The sequence below is a fragment of the Pipistrellus hanaki genome (genome assembly GCF_964339955.1).
Source record: "Pipistrellus hanaki genome assembly, chromosome: 4".
NCBI lineage: Eukaryota > Metazoa > Chordata > Mammalia > Chiroptera > Vespertilionidae > Pipistrellus > Pipistrellus hanaki.
This window is the reverse complement of record NC_140506.1, coordinates 24,272,248-24,287,843: the sequence shown is the minus strand read 5'-3', so window position 1 is coordinate 24,287,843 and position 15,596 is coordinate 24,272,248. Positions and strand designations below refer to the sequence as shown.

Genomic DNA, 15,596 nt, shown 5'->3' with positions numbered 1-15,596 from the left:
ACTCAAGAAAAAAAAAAAAAAAACGAAAAAAAAAACCACACAAAAAAAACAACAAAAAACTATGTGTACCATTGGCACCTTAAGCATAAAATTCTGGCCAAAAATCCAAGTGCTAAATCATTGCAGTTTTAAGTTTTCAACACACATAAAGGTAACTTAAAAATTATTCTTCACACCATTTAAGTGTTTTCTAAAGCCCATGTTGTTCTTTTTGATGACCAGTTGAATATAGGTTTCCTGCATGGTCAGGAGATCCTCCACTTGTTGATTCTCCAAGAGGTGGCAGGGATTAAAGGTTTATGGGATTCTGCCCCTTTATACGTGTCTGGGAGACCCCCTTAGTATATCTTACCTTATTCCAAACACCTGACTAACAGCTAATGGAAGAACCACTTCACCTTTGTGCTTTGTTATTTATTGATGATGTTCAGTGAACTGAGAAAATGAAAATATTAAGTAACTACCTATTCTGAGAAAAGAATTCCAGAACATTCCATGAATCCTCAAATGAGATCAAGAAGATGATATGCCAACCACAAAGTAACACAGATTAAAATAATCAATACTTCACTTCATCAGGGCTTTAGCATTAAGGTATATTTCCCACAATGTCTATATGTTATTCAGATGTTACTACATTTTCCGAAGTCATTTGTATTGATATAATATTGTGTGGCCCCAAAACTGTCCCTTTAAGAGGTGGAGGAGGAGGAAGTATGCCACTGTGTGGATACTGAGAGTCACAAGAAGTGATCAGGAACAAGGAGGACAAGGCCACTCTCAATCCTCCCTAAAGCCTCCTCCTGGCACTCACTTAGGCAGAGTCTAAGGGAGAGAAAGTGGCAATGCAGATAAGGGGTTTGTAGGACCCTGCTTCATGCAGCGTAAGGTAGAGGAGGTGGCGTTAAAGCTGTTAAAGCTGAAAGACAAAAGCTAAATATCTGGCATATTCCTCTTTGTACAATTTCTGCCTTGTACAATAGTCAGGTGTTTGCATGTGTTTCACCAAACTGCATGATTTTCTATAGACACTCAGGCTGTCAATTTCTCACAGTGGTCCTCCACAAATGTTTGTTAAGGAAATGCATTTTTTAAATAGGAAAAAGGAAGGGATGTGTGTGTGAGAGTAGGGGTGGAATCAGGAGCTCCTGACAGTTGCCTCCCAGCCCTGACTGCTGCAACACAGTCCCCTGAACCTGGAGGCTCCGGAGCAGAGAGTGTGGGAGGAGGGTGAGAAGGAGGGTTAGGTCAACAAGTCTGTCTGCCCCTGCTCAGCATGCAGACTATGGTACTGGGAGCCCAGGTTCTAATCCTGGATTTATTACCCTGTGGCTAAGTGACCTTAGACAAACCACTTAACTCAACCCTAGAGATAATGTCACACAGTCTTCAGCTTGTAAAATGATCACGGATGCTTTCCACCACCTCGCCACCACAGTGATAATGCGTTTGCTGGCAGTGAGGCACAGGCGCTGATGAAAGGCGGGGTTGGGCTCAAATTTTTCATTTTTATGGCACTTCTTTATTGGCCAAAGCCTAAGGTAGATACACTACACCTGGACCTAGGGCCCAGGTAGTCTGGCAGCACGTGCTCCACTACTATAAGCTTCCTCTTTTGTGAAACCTAGGAAAAGGGGCTTAACCTTTGGCATTTTCCTATGGTGAGTAATATCAGGAGTGCAATGGTGCATCTACTCAAGGTACAAAGCCATCCTCCATCCACTGTGTGTGTGGGGCTCTCTTAGAAGCTTTGGGTGAATGCACTGCTGGGCCCTTATTAAAATGTGACTATTCCCTTTATAGGAGTTTAAGTTCACACATATTTAGGCTGCTATCAGTCAGCTTGTACCCAACAGAGGGGACCAGAGGCCATCTGGGCTCTTTAGAGGACAGGAAGAGCCCCAGAACATGGAATAGGTGGCCTGGAAGAAACATCTTGGCAGCATTGAGCAGCACGAGGCATTGGGAGGGGCTCTGAAACTGCGGGCTAGGGAAGCGTGCTTAGAGGAATAGAGGCTGAGGATGGGGAGCTTCCTGGCCTCCTTTTTGGTCATGGTCTGTCATGTTCTCAAAGTTGGTAGACAATTGGGGGCCAGGAGCCCTCGGCCTCTCTATGCAGTTTTCCTTGGACGAGGCCAGGAGTGAAAGAGCTAGTGCAGCCAAGGGCCCTGAACTCTGCAGCAGCTCTGTAGACAGTCTTGGGTAACAGTAAAGTTAAAGGTGATTTAACTTTATTGTGTAATTGAATGTGATTAAGTTTGTGTTATAATTTAATAAAAAGAAGCCTAAGGACTCCTGAGTCTAGGGATATGTTAACTTTCCTCCCTTAGACTCACCCCTTACCTCAAATTGTGTTTTTTTATGAGGATGCTTCTGGAGAATGCTGCCAGAACCAAAGGGTTTTCAGAACATTCGAGAAACTTTCCCCTGAAGTCTCTGTGGGCAGGTTGTCTGTTGGGCATTTTGGGTGAATTGATGTCCCTTTAATGAACAGATTTTTGTCTATTGACCAGTGACTTCCAGTGCACACATTGTTAGAAACCCTGAACACATGAAACTTCCTATCTAGAATGTTGTGTGAGCAACTATTGCCAATGGATGCTTTTAAAAGGTATTTCTAGTAGGTAGCTTTTATCTTTAATAATATAATTGATTGAGGGCTGAAAGGAAGTCAAGGGAGATAGAACACTGTTTGGTCTAAATTTCAGATAGTTTTGGAAGAGTTCAACAAAAATATGCCGTTTAGTATTTTCAGCTTCTTCCATCCCACACATATAATTTCCTTTAAGGGTTTTACTAACAAATCATCCTTGCAATGGCTCAGATCTGAGAAGTGAGTTATCGCTCTTAAGCTATTATCTCATCCTTTCTGCTCCTTACTGTCACTTGTTATTTGGAAGACTATTTGAAGTAAATATCTCTATGTTTAAAATATGTATGCATGTAGATCTGGTTCTTTGGAAGAAGGATGCCACTGCAACTGTAATTGAATGTGATTACATTTGTGTTATAATTTTAGTCACTACTGGTTGTTAGAGCACTGATTTCAAAATACACAGCTATGATAAAAGGCAGGGTTTCTAAGAAAAACCCAAAAAATAATTCTTATCAGTATTGCATTTTTATTTTATCCCATTCCTACTTAGGTGAACACCACATTAATAGTATTTAACATTTATGGGACAATGGTGACCAAGCTGCCAATTAAAGTAAATGATTTGATTAATGAAATATTAATGAAAATGACAGTAGAATTCAACCAAGTGGATTTGAGGTGTTCTTTTTTTATTTTTTTAAATATACATTTTATTGATTTTTTACAGAGAGGAAGGGAGAGGAATAGAGAGTTAGAAACATCGATGAGAGAGATAAACATCAATCAGCTGCCTCCTGCACACTCCCTACTGGATATGTGCCTGAAACCAAGATACATGCTCTTGACCAGAATAGAACCTGGGACCCTTGAGTCTGCAGGCTGATGCTCTATCCATTGAGCCAAACCAGTTAGGGCAGATTTGAGGTGTTCTTATTTCCTATTCTCAACTCAGTGAGAGGGTGAAACCCTCTCTCTGCCCTGCCACCTGCTCCACCATCATGTAAGTCTCTGCTGAAATTCCATCATGCAGGGGTAAAAGAGTATCCATCACCTGGGATAGAGGAGGAAATATGAAGCAGTCTGCTTCTGCAGCAACAGGACCACAGAAAATACAGAAATCCTGTTAGATTTCCAGCAGGTCACACTCCCCACTTAAGGAGTCTGGTTATGGTTATAAATTTTACATTAGCTGCACCGATTATTAGGGTTACCCAGGCATTCAATTTCAGAGCTTCTCAGAAAGGATGGCATGGCTTGAGATTATTTGCTCTTGCTTACTGAAAACAAGAGAAAGTAAAAATTCTTCCACAGTTTAGAAATTAAGGGTTAAGGTCCAAGTCTGGGCCATGGTAGCCTCTATTCCCATAACTATGATAACAAGGAATGCCTTTCTGCTGCCAGTGTGGATGCCGCCTCAGGGGTCCAGATGAGCTGGGTTAGAGTTTTCCTGAAGGGTGCCCCACTTCAGTGCAAACACTAATCATGAAATAAGTCTTCAAATAGACAGCTGTCATCTTGCACTAAAAAAATATGCTGCTGAAAGCAAAATGAAATAAGTTTAAAAATAAACTAGACTTACATGACAAAAAGTTAGAAGTTATTAATTTCCAAACGAAACATGGGCACATAACAAACATAGTTTTGGGTTGGTTTATTTTTAGTTGTACAGTAGCAATTACATTCTCAAAGAGTTAAAATATAAACCTTAATAATGCCTACACTTAAAAGTCCTGTCCTTATAACACAAGTTCTTATCAGAGGTCTGCACGGTACTTGGCAAACAAGACATTCTACCTTTTAAACAAATAATTCATTAGGTAATTAAATTCAAGTGAGATTACTTTAATTAAATACACACTGCTATTGAATCATAATTTCTATGCGGTCTGGTTAAAGATGAACAACTCTTATTCCAGACCAAAAAAAAAGGAAGCTTTAAAAGAATTCCCTGGTGGCTGGAAGGATAGATTTACAGCCCTTCCCACCCCCCACAGGGGTCATTTCAAGAAGAAATAGATGCCAATGCCTCCCTGAGAGGTGGTGGGGGGAAGGGGTTCCTCCTGTCTGGAGATTCCAGAAGTTTGAGCTGTATGCTCTGGGTTCCATTGAAAGGACGTTTGGAACCAGGCAGGAAGCCACTCACAAGAGCCCCCCTCGGGCACTAGGTTATCTGCATGCTTGCTTACAACCTGGCATCCGGGTGGGAGCCCCGCACATATTCAGCCCATGCCCACGAGGCCCCGAGCTCAAAGCGCTGGAGGGCAGCGCTGGCCCAGAGACCACAGGGCTTGAACAAAATGAAGTCACTTGTCTCCCAAGCAGGTGGCCAGGCTCCCTCCAATGGCATCCGGAGCCACAGCCAGGGCTGTGCTCAAGGGGCGCAGAAGTCCCCGCTGGCTTTGATCTTGGAGTCCCAGCTGCAGAGAGCTGACAGAGAGCCCCGCTTTCATTTGTCAGACACGCGTTTCCTAGTGTTGCGGAGGAGGCAGTACACCTGTACTGCCAGCATTTACAACGCCTTGCTCCGGGATGGCATTGATTTGGGAAGGGTGACATACAAATGCAAACTAATTAAACACTGCATAATGGAGCCCTACAGGAACACCGTAGAAAAACAAATAAACACGAGTGCAGCTGGTGCAGCGATGGTACCTCTGCCCTGGAGCAACCGTCTGGTGACATCAAATTATAAACCCCGAAAACCCTCACATCGTCGCAGTTGATCATGTTGGAGGCGTAATGGAAATGATCTGGTTAATTATGGGGAGGTTTATAAAATATTTACGTGAGCACGCGCATGTAATTCACTTCCTCCGACACTCACCGGGGCACTGCAGGCCGGGCCACTGCGTCCCTTTCTCTACCTTGCAACGGTGGGAAACTCCCGTGGGTTGGGAAATCTCCAGGCTCCCAGGCACATTTTGCCTGCCCACTCGCCCGCCTGCCTTCCTCCTTCGAGGTAGCCAAACCTCCACTCTATTGAAGCACTGCTCCGAGAGTCTGAATCATCCGTGTCCATCGCTTTTGGGCCTTTTTCCTTTTGGTGTTTTCCTGGAGCCTCTAGGCATCTCTGCTGGTCCCATTTGGCATGCCTGTCTGGAAGAGGGGTGTCCGCAGTCTTGCAAGTTCAAGGCACTACTCTAGGTCAGGATGCACCAGAGGCATCTTGGACAAGCTCCGCGCACCCCCCTCCCCCCGCCTTGGCATGGCAGGAGAACACTGTCTGGGCATCCAGGGGTTGGGCTGAGAGGGCCACCGGATCGTTGCATCCAGCTGACCCCCTGGGTACCTGGGTTACAGCTGCATGCTCCTCGCAGGTCATCGTGACTGTTTTGGCACTCGCCTTGCGGTTGCCGAGCCGGTGGCTTTCTGGGTCCTGCCGGAGAAAGGTGCAAAGTCCTAATGAGTATTTAACAAGAGTCATAAATCAGTGCGCTCGCGTTGGGGCGGAGGGTCTGGCAGGGTCCGGAAGCCCGGGCCAGTCAGGGCGCCCGGCCGGCCATCTGCACAGCAAAGAACGGCCGCTTGAAAGGCAGGCGGCGGAGGAGGCCGCAGAGCTGTCTGCTGCAGCCAGAAGGGTCTGCTTTGCCGTTCTCGGTGTTAAAGGCAGGTCCCCGCGGTGGCTCCAGGGAGTGGGCACCCCCCCACCCCCACCCCTGTGCTGTCTCCTCTTCTCCAGACCTAGGTCATTGGAGCTTCAAAACAGTGAATAATTATTTTGTAATGAATTAAATTGTAAATGAGGATGCTGTTTGGTTTGTTTCATTTCATTCTTATGTAAATACACCAAGGGGTTGTGGTGGGAAGGGAGTGGAGACTGCACTGAGAGGCTGGGGACAGAAACGGATGCTCTTTTTCAGAGTTCTGTTAGCAACACCCTCCTGCTTAGAAAACTACCCCCGCCCCAGCCCCACCAGGAGCAGCTTTCCACCAAGTTTTGAAACCAATTTAACCGTCAACTTGATTCAAATGCGATTTGTTCATCAACTCGCCCTGAGCCCCACCCCCACTTGCCAAGGCCTCAGGGCTTCCTCCCCTCCCTCCCTCCTAGCTGTGGTCCGCACCCTAGACGGAGTCCTGTGCACCCATGGGTGCCTCCGAAGGAGCACGACAAGAATCCAGGCTTTCCAGCCAGAAGATCCCAGTCAACGGCTACTGTGGAGCTGAGCTCCGCGGGGCCATGCCTGCGACGAGAGCCACCTGCTAACGGTCCTTGAGGAGCACCGAACTCCCAGACCCCAGGGACACTGGCCGGGCGGAGCTCCGATCAGACAGGGCAGCGACCCCTCAGTCTCCTCTGCACCGCTGGGCGGCCCTGCCTCTGTCTTGGTCATGGCGGAGTGACAATGGGAGGAAACCACTCCAGACCCGTGGTTGGGCTGGCGGGAGGGATCCCGTGCCAAGAGGCAACAGTGGCTGAGGGTCTGAGAAGCGGCCTCTTCTAGTTTCCTCATCCAGAGCCACATGCTGGAGGCCATGGGTTTTCGACAGTGAGATGCAGGACTCCCACTACTCATCCCGCTCCAGTGCCAGAAGGGGGGGTGCGGGGGAAGGGGGGGTGCGGGGGGGGGGGCGCAGGACCCAGCTCCTCCCTCCTACTTGCCCAGCAGCACTGTGGCCAGCAGAGGGATGGCCGACCCGAAAGGGCGGAGCTGGTGAGCTGGACCTGCATGAGGAGTATAGTGAAGTCAGGCCAAGGTCCCTGGCAGGAGCCTCTCCCCTGGCTCAGGCATGCTGGCCTTCCGCAGCCCTACTCAGTCATGTGATGATCAAAACTGAGTAGAGGGCTTACCTGAGGGAGGACACTGTCCTTGGCAAAGCGGAACCACCAAGTTCTCAAACCTTCTCTGCCCCTCCCCATCCCCAATCGGATGCTTTGGAGACAGTTTTCTTATAACTTCCTAGTCCTCTTCATGGAAGTTTTCTGATAAAAGACCAAAGAGAAAGAAGGGAAGAGATGACCTAAGTCACCAGGGTCTTCTAGGCTCCTAGCCCATAGCCCCGGGCAGAGAATGGTCACATTTGCAGCTCTGGCACCTTTCTATGGCTCCCTTAGGGCAAGTCCAGTCCTTTCTAGTTCTAATTTCCTCCATAACGGGCTAATCCTCAGGCTGGTTTCCAGAGTATTTTTTCCCCCCCCACTCACCTCCTAGGTGTCTCCAGGAACCTACAATCATTACATGACCTGAATGGAGGTAATACATGCAGAGCATGGTGAGGTGGCATTGCTGGGCTGGGAGGGTCAGGACAAAGCCTCCTCTGATAGCCCCTCCCCCGCCAGGTTCTGATAGCCACGGGATGCCAGATGTCAAGGTGGAGGTTTGGGGGTAAGGTGGGAAGGAGATGATCAATCCTTGGGGCCGGATCCTGACACTGGTTTACATTCTGCCTCATTCTCCTGGTCACACAAGAGGGCTTATCTCACCCGTGTTTACCTGTTGCCCTGAAATGTGACACTGGAGTTTGCTAAAGGAAACAGAGGTGGAGCTGGCCCTTTGGTTTGTTTTCCATGCTGGGGAGAAGGGGTTGGGTGCCCGGAGGTGTGCTGGGGAAAAGGAGAGAGCTGTGGTTAGGGACTTCCCAGAGCATGAGTGCCCAGCACCTACCCCCTGCCTCCAGAATCTGTCACAGAAGGAAAGGAGCTCATATAGTTGCAGGATATTTCTGGAGAGAGTTGGGGCTCCTGGGGGAAAGATGGGGGACAGCAGCACGAAGAAGAATAAAGCCCGACTCTGGGCAGAGAAATTACATCCTCAGTACAGAGCTGGTGATAACGTTATTATTATGGGCAGTGGCTCTGTGTCTGTCCTCAGACCCCAAAATGGAGAAACGGGAGCCATCTCCATGCTGTCAGAGTCCCTGGGCTTCCATGATCCCAGCAGTTAGTGTCCAGGATATGGGTGGCCCAGGTCACCTGCAACAGAGCATACTGGGGACCAAGCCCAGACGTCAGCCTCAGTCCCATCGCTCCAACAAAGTACAACACCAGAGTCCAGTGAATGAAATTCCTGTAGGTTCCATCCCCGGCTGGGAGCTCTGGCTGCTGCATAGGAGATGCGGTGCAAAGTGGCCTCGGTAGCCCAGACCGGAACCCTGGACACGCTCCCCATCCCGGCCATGGAAACCAAGCCAGCGAGTAAAGCTCGGTGGCTGCCTGCCCAACCTGTCCGAGAATGGAGAGCCCAGGAGGACCTTGCAATCCGCATCGGAACCCTAGAGCGGCCAGGCCCCTGGCTGCTGGGAGCCGACTGGTAGTGCTGGGTCCTGCCTCATAGGCTCTCTCTTTCCTCAGGGCAGAGAGTGGAGAGGAACATCCTGTCCCTGGCCTGGTCATCTAGCCGCCTCGGGCTGGTGTGCTCCTCCTAAGTGTACTTCCTGAACGCCTAGGGGGCAAAGGAGGGGCGCCCAGGCCACTGGGGCTTCTCTCATTGCCAGGTTGGGCACCTGGAATCTTTTCCTTGCGCTGCTGTGATGCAGTCTCTGTCCAGAAAAGGTCTCTTGCCCCCAAGAAACCGCTACCATAGAAGGCATCTGCTTCCCCCCAGCAAGTGGCTTCTCAGCTAGGGTTCTCTTTAGCTAAGTTTCCACAATAGAGAAAGGTTGCAGAGTTTGGTCCCTTCCCGCTTCGCCAAGTACAGCAAGGTCAGTCATTTCCATGCGACTTAATACCTAGTGGGGGCCCCTGGGACATCAAAGCGCATCGGATGGCACACCACGCCGGATCAGTGGCACATCGAGGGCTTCTGGGTACACTTCTGCCAAAAGACGTCCAGGAAAGCAACGGCAGCTCCAACTTCGGAAGAGAGACCGCTCCCCGTCGGCTGACTGTCACCGCGCCCGGGCCGGCCCCTTCCGTGGAAAAGCAGAAGCCGAGATGTTTTTATGAAACAGCAGACACACCTCCGCTGCGAAACAGCAAACCCCAGTGTCCGACAACTGTAAACCGGTGTCGACAGGTTGTCAGACAGCCGCGGGGGCCGGTCGGGATAGAGCCCGCGGCCACCGGGCCCACACCCGCTGCCCCGCCGCCTGCGCGCCCAAGGCGGGCGGAGGTGGCCCGGCCGGCGCGGGGCACCACGTGCTCGCCGGGAGGGGCGGGAGAGGCCGGCTCCGGCGGGCGGGAGGTTGGGAGGGGGCGGGAGGGGAGCCGGGGGCGGGGCCAGCGCTCAAGGGGATGCCAATCAAAGCATCAACTTCAAATTGTGTCTGAAAGCCCCGCCGCCGAGCGGAGGGCGGCCGCCACAGTCGGCGCGGGATCGCGGAACCGGGCGCAGCCGGGAGCCGGGCGCCACCGAGCATCGGGCCGAGGAGCAGCCCCCGGCCTCCGCCTCCGGGCCGGTCAGAGCGCGCCCGGCCCCCTGCCCGCTCTCTCCCCCCCTCCCCCCGCCGCGCCTCCCCCCAGCCCCCTGCCTCCCTCCCCCGCCCCTTTAATACTTGCCCGCTGCCGCCGACGACGACTCCGCGGACATGTCCTTCCCTCAGCTGGGCTACCCGCAGTACCTGAGCGCCGCAGGGCCTGGCGCCTACGGCGGAGAGCGCCCGGGCGTCCTGGCCGCGGCCGCCGCCGCAGCCGCCGCCGCCTCGTCGGGCCGGCCCGGTGCGGGGGAGCTGGGCGCGGGCGCCGGGGCAGCGGCGGTCACCTCGGTGCTGGGCATGTACGCGGCGGCCGGACCTTATGCGGGAGCGCCCAACTACAGCGCTTTTCTGCCCTACGCCGCGGACCTCAGCCTCTTCTCGCAGATGGTGAGTGCGCCCGGCAGCCGCGCGCCCTTCTGGCCCGGGCGGCCTCTCCCCTCGGGCCCCTGCCCCGGGGAAGGGAGGCTGGGCGGCGGGAGGGAGAAACTGGCCGGGGCGGGAAGCGCGAGCGGCCCTGCCCGTGGGTTCGAGGCAGCGGGGTCCTGGGCACGCCAAAGAGCCGGCGGGCAATGCCTGGCCACGAAGGGGGTCTAGTAGGTAGTCAGGAGGCCGCAGGAGCAGGCCCCGGGCGCGAGGTCCATGCTGGAGGTCAGGGCCCAGCTCGCCAGTTGCCCCGGCCCGGGGTGGAGGCGGCCGGGCAGGCGGCGAGGCTCTGGCAGCTCAGCCCGCTCTCCCAGGAGTCCCCTCCGTCCCGGTGTTGGGCCGGGCGGGGGAGATGTGGTTGCTCCTTCTTTGGCGGAGCTCACACAATTGTAACCGAGTTTAAAGTCTGCTAGATGCTGTCAAAAATCAACGTAACAATGGCGATCGGACGGGCGGGCCGTTGGGCCCGTGGGGTCTCTTAATGGTGTGTGTGTGCAACATAGAGATTTAGGGGGAAAAAATAAGTTGCAATATTTGTTGGCGTCTAAAATGGTGTTTGCTTTGACTTTTGTAAGTTGCCAAAGTTTTCATTTCATTTGCACCAAAAGAAAAAACTCTTTTCTCCTTGGTTACATAATGGAGGATTAAAGAAAACAGTGTCCCTGGGCTTAAAATAAATGGTGTTCTCTTGGTCTTCGGCTCCAGTGGGTGTCAGATGAGGAGGCGGGGGCTCTGCAGAGCACGGGCCGGTCTATTGATCCACTGGATCCGTTTTTCTTGGTCCGATGCAAGGACCGGGTGAAACTTGGGCTGCTGGTGATCTGCATGCTGGGCGCGGGGGGGCCAGGGAAGCAGCCCCCTCCTGAGCCGATGCGGACTGGATAAGGCAGCTCTTTAGGAACCCCACCCGCCACAAGGTCTCCCCACTCGCTGAAGAAGATCTGAAATAAATACCCACCAACCACCGGCGAGCAAAGTTGCAGTGGGTTTCCCTGTAACTTTTTCTTGTGGTTTTGGTAAGAAAGCCCATTCCTCTGAAAGCGGCCCCAGCAGCTGCCTTTCAGGTCGCTGGCTATCGAAAAAGATCAGCTCCCATTTTGTTCTGGCAGCCGGGACACGGAGCAAGCGATGAGAGATTTACAAGGTACCCTTTCAAAAAGAATTCCCAGCAGAGAAGAGGCCGCAACGTCTTCTTTGCAATCACACGCAAAAGCATTAGAAGCGTGCAAAGTTCACTTTGTAAAGATGAGGCGAAAACGAAATCTGGCCCAGGAAACCTTTTCTCGGTGGCAGAAACCACCGAACTAACCGCTCAAAGAAATCTTCTGCTCTTTACAACTTTCTCAGCCTGGAACCCTCTTCTGCGAATGGCAACTGGATGATTGTATGTGGAGGATTATAATTTTTTTTACAGAAATTTTGAATGCCGATGCATGTTATTTAGGACCTCCTTGTGTTGGTGAGGGAGGGCGCAAGCTCTATGTTGAGAACCTGCTTGTCTTGTAGTTCGTTGGCTTTTTTTTTTTTTTTTTTTTTTTTTTTTTGCTACGGGGGTACTGCAGAAAAAGTCCCCCTCGAGAAGTGTGTTTCTTTGTGGTCTCTTGTGGGTTATTGGAAAGGAAGCATAAACCCAAACTCAGATGCTAGGCCTACGCTTCCAAGCTGTCAGGACTAGGGCTTTGGAAGTGAAAAGATAAAATTGTGAGTGGAATATCTGTCTGGGCAATTTATGGTAATAATGAGGCCTAATGAGGTTGTTAGAAAGATAAAATGTTATTTACCAAAAAACCTGATGGGATAATTTGACTAGCTGTGTTTTACTACTGATGATAAAAAGAATATTGATTGCAAATAAATCAGGGCCTCTAAATGCCTTCACACAGTTTGTGCTGCCCGCTGCAGATCAAAGTCAAACTTCAGAGACAAAGTAGGAGAAAGAGGCCCAGGAAACCGGTTCGGCGCTCTCAGCTGGCACTGTGGCCCTGTGCGTTAATATTTTACCGATAAGCCCTTCTTTTGTGTTTGGAAAAAAAATGGTGTTTTGTTATTGTTGTTCTTGATGGCCAAGATTAAAATTTTAAATTACTTGTCACCACTGTAGACCTTTAATTGTGGGCGAGCCATTATATGCAGATTAACCTGGAAGCTGTGCTTTCATTTTAAATTGCTAGGTGATTTGAGCCTCTAGAAAATCCGAGCGGTTTATTTTGTTTGACCCCCCTCAGGGATGGAGGGTGGGGGCTTTGGCTGTTGCTTCTTCAGGTTTGGAGAATGTTTTGTAGGACTTGTTAAAAGGTTTTCCCCTCCAGCCAGTGTGAGGCAAATTTGGAAACCCGACTTCTGGAGTTGTTGTGGGGGTGGGGGCTGGGGACCAAGAAGGGCCTGGAGAAATTGAAAGGGTCTGGGGGCTGCTTGGACTGGGACTGTGGACTGTGGACTGTGGCCTTCCAGAGAGGCAAGGATTCTAGAACTTTCCTTGGGTGACAGAATACAATCCATTATCTATGGAAGGGCAGTTCCTGGAGGCAACCCTGGTCTAGATTTCCCCCACCCACCCCTTTCCATCTGGTGGTGTGTGTGTGTGTGTGAGAGAGAGAGAGAATTGGGGCCTTTTGCTCTGGAGCGGACAGGAGCAGCTGCCCCTGACTTTCCCTTGTGTTCTGGGAACTCATCTTTCTCTTTCTCTCTTTCTCCACCCCTACTCTCTCTCTCTCTCTCTCTTCCCTTGCTCGGCCGCGTGGCCACAGGGCTCACAGTATGAACTCAAGGACAACCCCGGGGTGCACCCTGCCACCTTTGCTGCCCACACGGCCCCGGCCTATTATCCCTACGGCCAATTCCAGTACGGGGATCCCGGGCGGCCCAAGAACGCCACGCGTGAGAGCACCAGCACGCTCAAGGCCTGGCTCAACGAGCACCGCAAGAACCCTTACCCCACCAAGGGCGAGAAGATCATGCTGGCCATCATCACCAAGATGACCCTCACGCAGGTCTCCACCTGGTTCGCCAACGCGCGCCGGCGCCTCAAGAAGGAGAACAAGGTGACGTGGGGCGCACGCAGCAAGGACCAGGAGGACGGCGCCCTTTTTGGAAGTGACACGGAGGGCGACCCGGAGAAGGCCGAGGACGATGAGGAGATCGACCTGGAAAGCATCGACATCGACAAGATCGACGAGCACGATGGTGACCAGAGCAACGAGGACGACGAGGACAAGGCCGAGGCCCCTCGAGGAGCGCCCCCCGTGCCCACCGCCCTCGCTCGGGACCAGGGATCGCCGCTGGCCGCCGCGGACGCGCTCAAGACCCAAGGCTCGCCCCTGGGCCTGGCCAAGGAGGTCCCGGAGCCCGGCAGCACTCGCTTGCTGAGTCCCGGCGCAGCGGCAGGCGGCCTGCAGGGCGCGCCTCACAGCAAACCCAAGATATGGTCCCTGGCCGAGACCGCCACCAGCCCCGACGGCGCGCCCAAGGCCTCGCCGCCGCCGCCCTCCAGCCACCCCAGCGCGCACGGCCCCCCGGCGGGCGCGCCACTGCAGCATCCTGCTTTCCTGCCCAGCCACGGACTGTACACCTGCCACATAGGCAAATTCTCCAACTGGACCAACGGGGCCTTCCTGGCGCAGGGATCGCTGCTCAACATGCGCTCCTTTCTGGGTGTCGGCGCGCCCCACGCTGCACCCCACGGCCCGCACCTGCCCGCGCCGCCTCCGCCGCCCGTCGCCATAGCCTCCGGGATGCTCCACGGAGACAAGGCCTCCGCCCGCAGCAGCCCTGCGCTCCCAGGTATGGCCCTGGGAGCGATTTTCCAGTCCTGGGCTGGGAATCCTGAGCCTGGGGTGATCGTGGGGGCGGGGAGGCACCATCCCGGGAGGGAGGGAGAGAGCCGGTGGCCACAGAGCCCGGCGGAGCAGTAACCTTCATTTGAATTCAGGGAGCCTGGCCAGAACCCTGGGACACTCCTGAGAGAGCTGTGCGCTGCCACCGCAGGGAGAAGGGGGGTGTTTCTCTTGGAGACCCTGCCCCAGTGGCGGGAGAGAATGAGTTGGGGAGGAGGCCCGCGCACCTCTGCCCCCACCCTCACCCCCACTTGTCTCCCGGCCCTAATTATGCCTCTCCCTCTCCCGCGCAGAGAGAGACATTGTCCCCAGGCCGGACTCGCCGCCGCCACAGCAGTTAAAGTCGCCCTTCCAGCCAGTGCGCGACAAGTGAGTGCTTTTTGCTTTACCACTGGTCGGGGAGGGAGCAGGGCTGGGTGGCGGTGGGGTCACACAGTCCGTGTTGAAGGGACCTTGCCCACCAGCCTATGTGGCCGGGCCAGCTGGGTTCACCCTGGTTTCTCCCGAGCCGGGAACCCCGCGGGCCAGGCAACCTGTTCCCCTGCCCCTTCCCCGGGCGCTTGTCTGGCTGACCGGGCGATGCGATGCGGGGTCCCAGCGTCCATCCTCTGACAGTGCCTTTGCCTTTTTGTTTTGCTGTGTTTTCCCTGCAGCTCGCTGGCCGCACAGGAGGGAACGCCTCGGATCCTAGCAGCCCTCCCGTCCGCCTGATTCAGGGTCTTCTTTTAGTTTTGCGGGGGGAGGGGGGAGGAGTTTGGGAGGGAGGGGATGAGGGAGGAATTAAGACAAATATTTCAGACCGGTGTAAAGAACAAACATGGCAACGGCGTCCACGACTCCCGTCCATTGCTTTCTGCAGAAAGGGGTTCGTCCCCGCCGGGCTCGCTGGAGTCCAGACAGCTGGCCTCCGCCTGCGACAGGGCTCTGGTGGCTGTCACCAGGCTCTGGTTGATTGTCGGTTGGGTAAATGCCCCCACGTGCTTGTGTCTTTTTTTTTTTTCTCTCCTTTCTTTCTGTATATAGAGTGATTTCAGATTGTAAATAGCGCGTCAGCGAACTTGTCTAAATCATATATTTTTGTCTAATAAACTAAATGAAACGAAGCCACTGCTCCTGCTGCTATTTGTGGCTGTGGGTACCTGAGCCCCAGAATTCTCTCCAGGCACGAGGAGGCGTGGGGAGGGGGAGGAGAGACCCCTCAGAGAGCTCCCACCCAGAAGGTGGGTGTTTCTCAGTCTTGGTTGTTGAATTTGTGATATTGTCATTAGGGCGGGTTCTTGTTGGCACTTGGATTCTTAACAGCTCTTACACATACATCTGGGACACCCCTTTCTCAGGACAGAAATGAGTTCGATTTTAGTCCGTTTATAAAACCGATTTCTTAAAGT

General features: G+C 52.9%; 2 protein-coding genes across 6 annotated transcripts; one reads left to right on the top strand and one right to left on the bottom strand.

Moving 5' to 3' along the window:
- Positions 1 to 3,301: 3,301 nt before the first annotated feature.
- LOC311621997 (uncharacterized protein) lies at positions 3,302 to 9,668 on the bottom strand. 5 transcript variants are annotated; one of them, XR_014794924.1, is made up of 4 exons: positions 9,266 to 9,668; positions 8,032 to 8,141; positions 7,389 to 7,520; positions 3,302 to 5,972 (listed from the first exon to the last, which is right to left on the bottom strand). XR_014794924.1 is itself a non-coding variant. In XM_084882609.1 (4 exons), the coding sequence occupies exons 1-4, from the start codon at positions 8,800 to 8,802 to the stop codon at positions 5,657 to 5,659; spliced, it is 276 nt and encodes a 91-aa protein (XP_084738735.1). In that variant the 5' UTR covers positions 8,803 to 9,668; the 3' UTR covers positions 3,302 to 5,656. The 5 variants fall into 5 exon arrangements, 1 of the variants encoding a protein (XP_084738735.1); XM_084882609.1 differs by lacking the exon at positions 7,389 to 7,520 and having other exon boundaries at positions 3,302 to 5,692; positions 5,886 to 5,972; positions 8,760 to 9,668; XR_014794923.1 differs by lacking the exon at positions 8,032 to 8,141 and having other exon boundaries at positions 8,203 to 9,668.
- A 127-nt stretch (positions 9,669 to 9,795) lies between these two features.
- On the top strand, positions 9,796 to 15,311 carry IRX1 (iroquois homeobox 1). Its single transcript, XM_084880781.1, has 4 exons — positions 9,796 to 10,339; positions 13,123 to 14,155; positions 14,502 to 14,577; positions 14,862 to 15,311. The coding sequence occupies exons 1-4, from the start codon at positions 10,064 to 10,066 to the stop codon at positions 14,917 to 14,919; spliced, it is 1,443 nt and encodes a 480-aa protein (XP_084736907.1). The 5' UTR covers positions 9,796 to 10,063; the 3' UTR covers positions 14,920 to 15,311.
- The last annotated feature ends 285 nt before the right edge of the window (positions 15,312 to 15,596 follow it).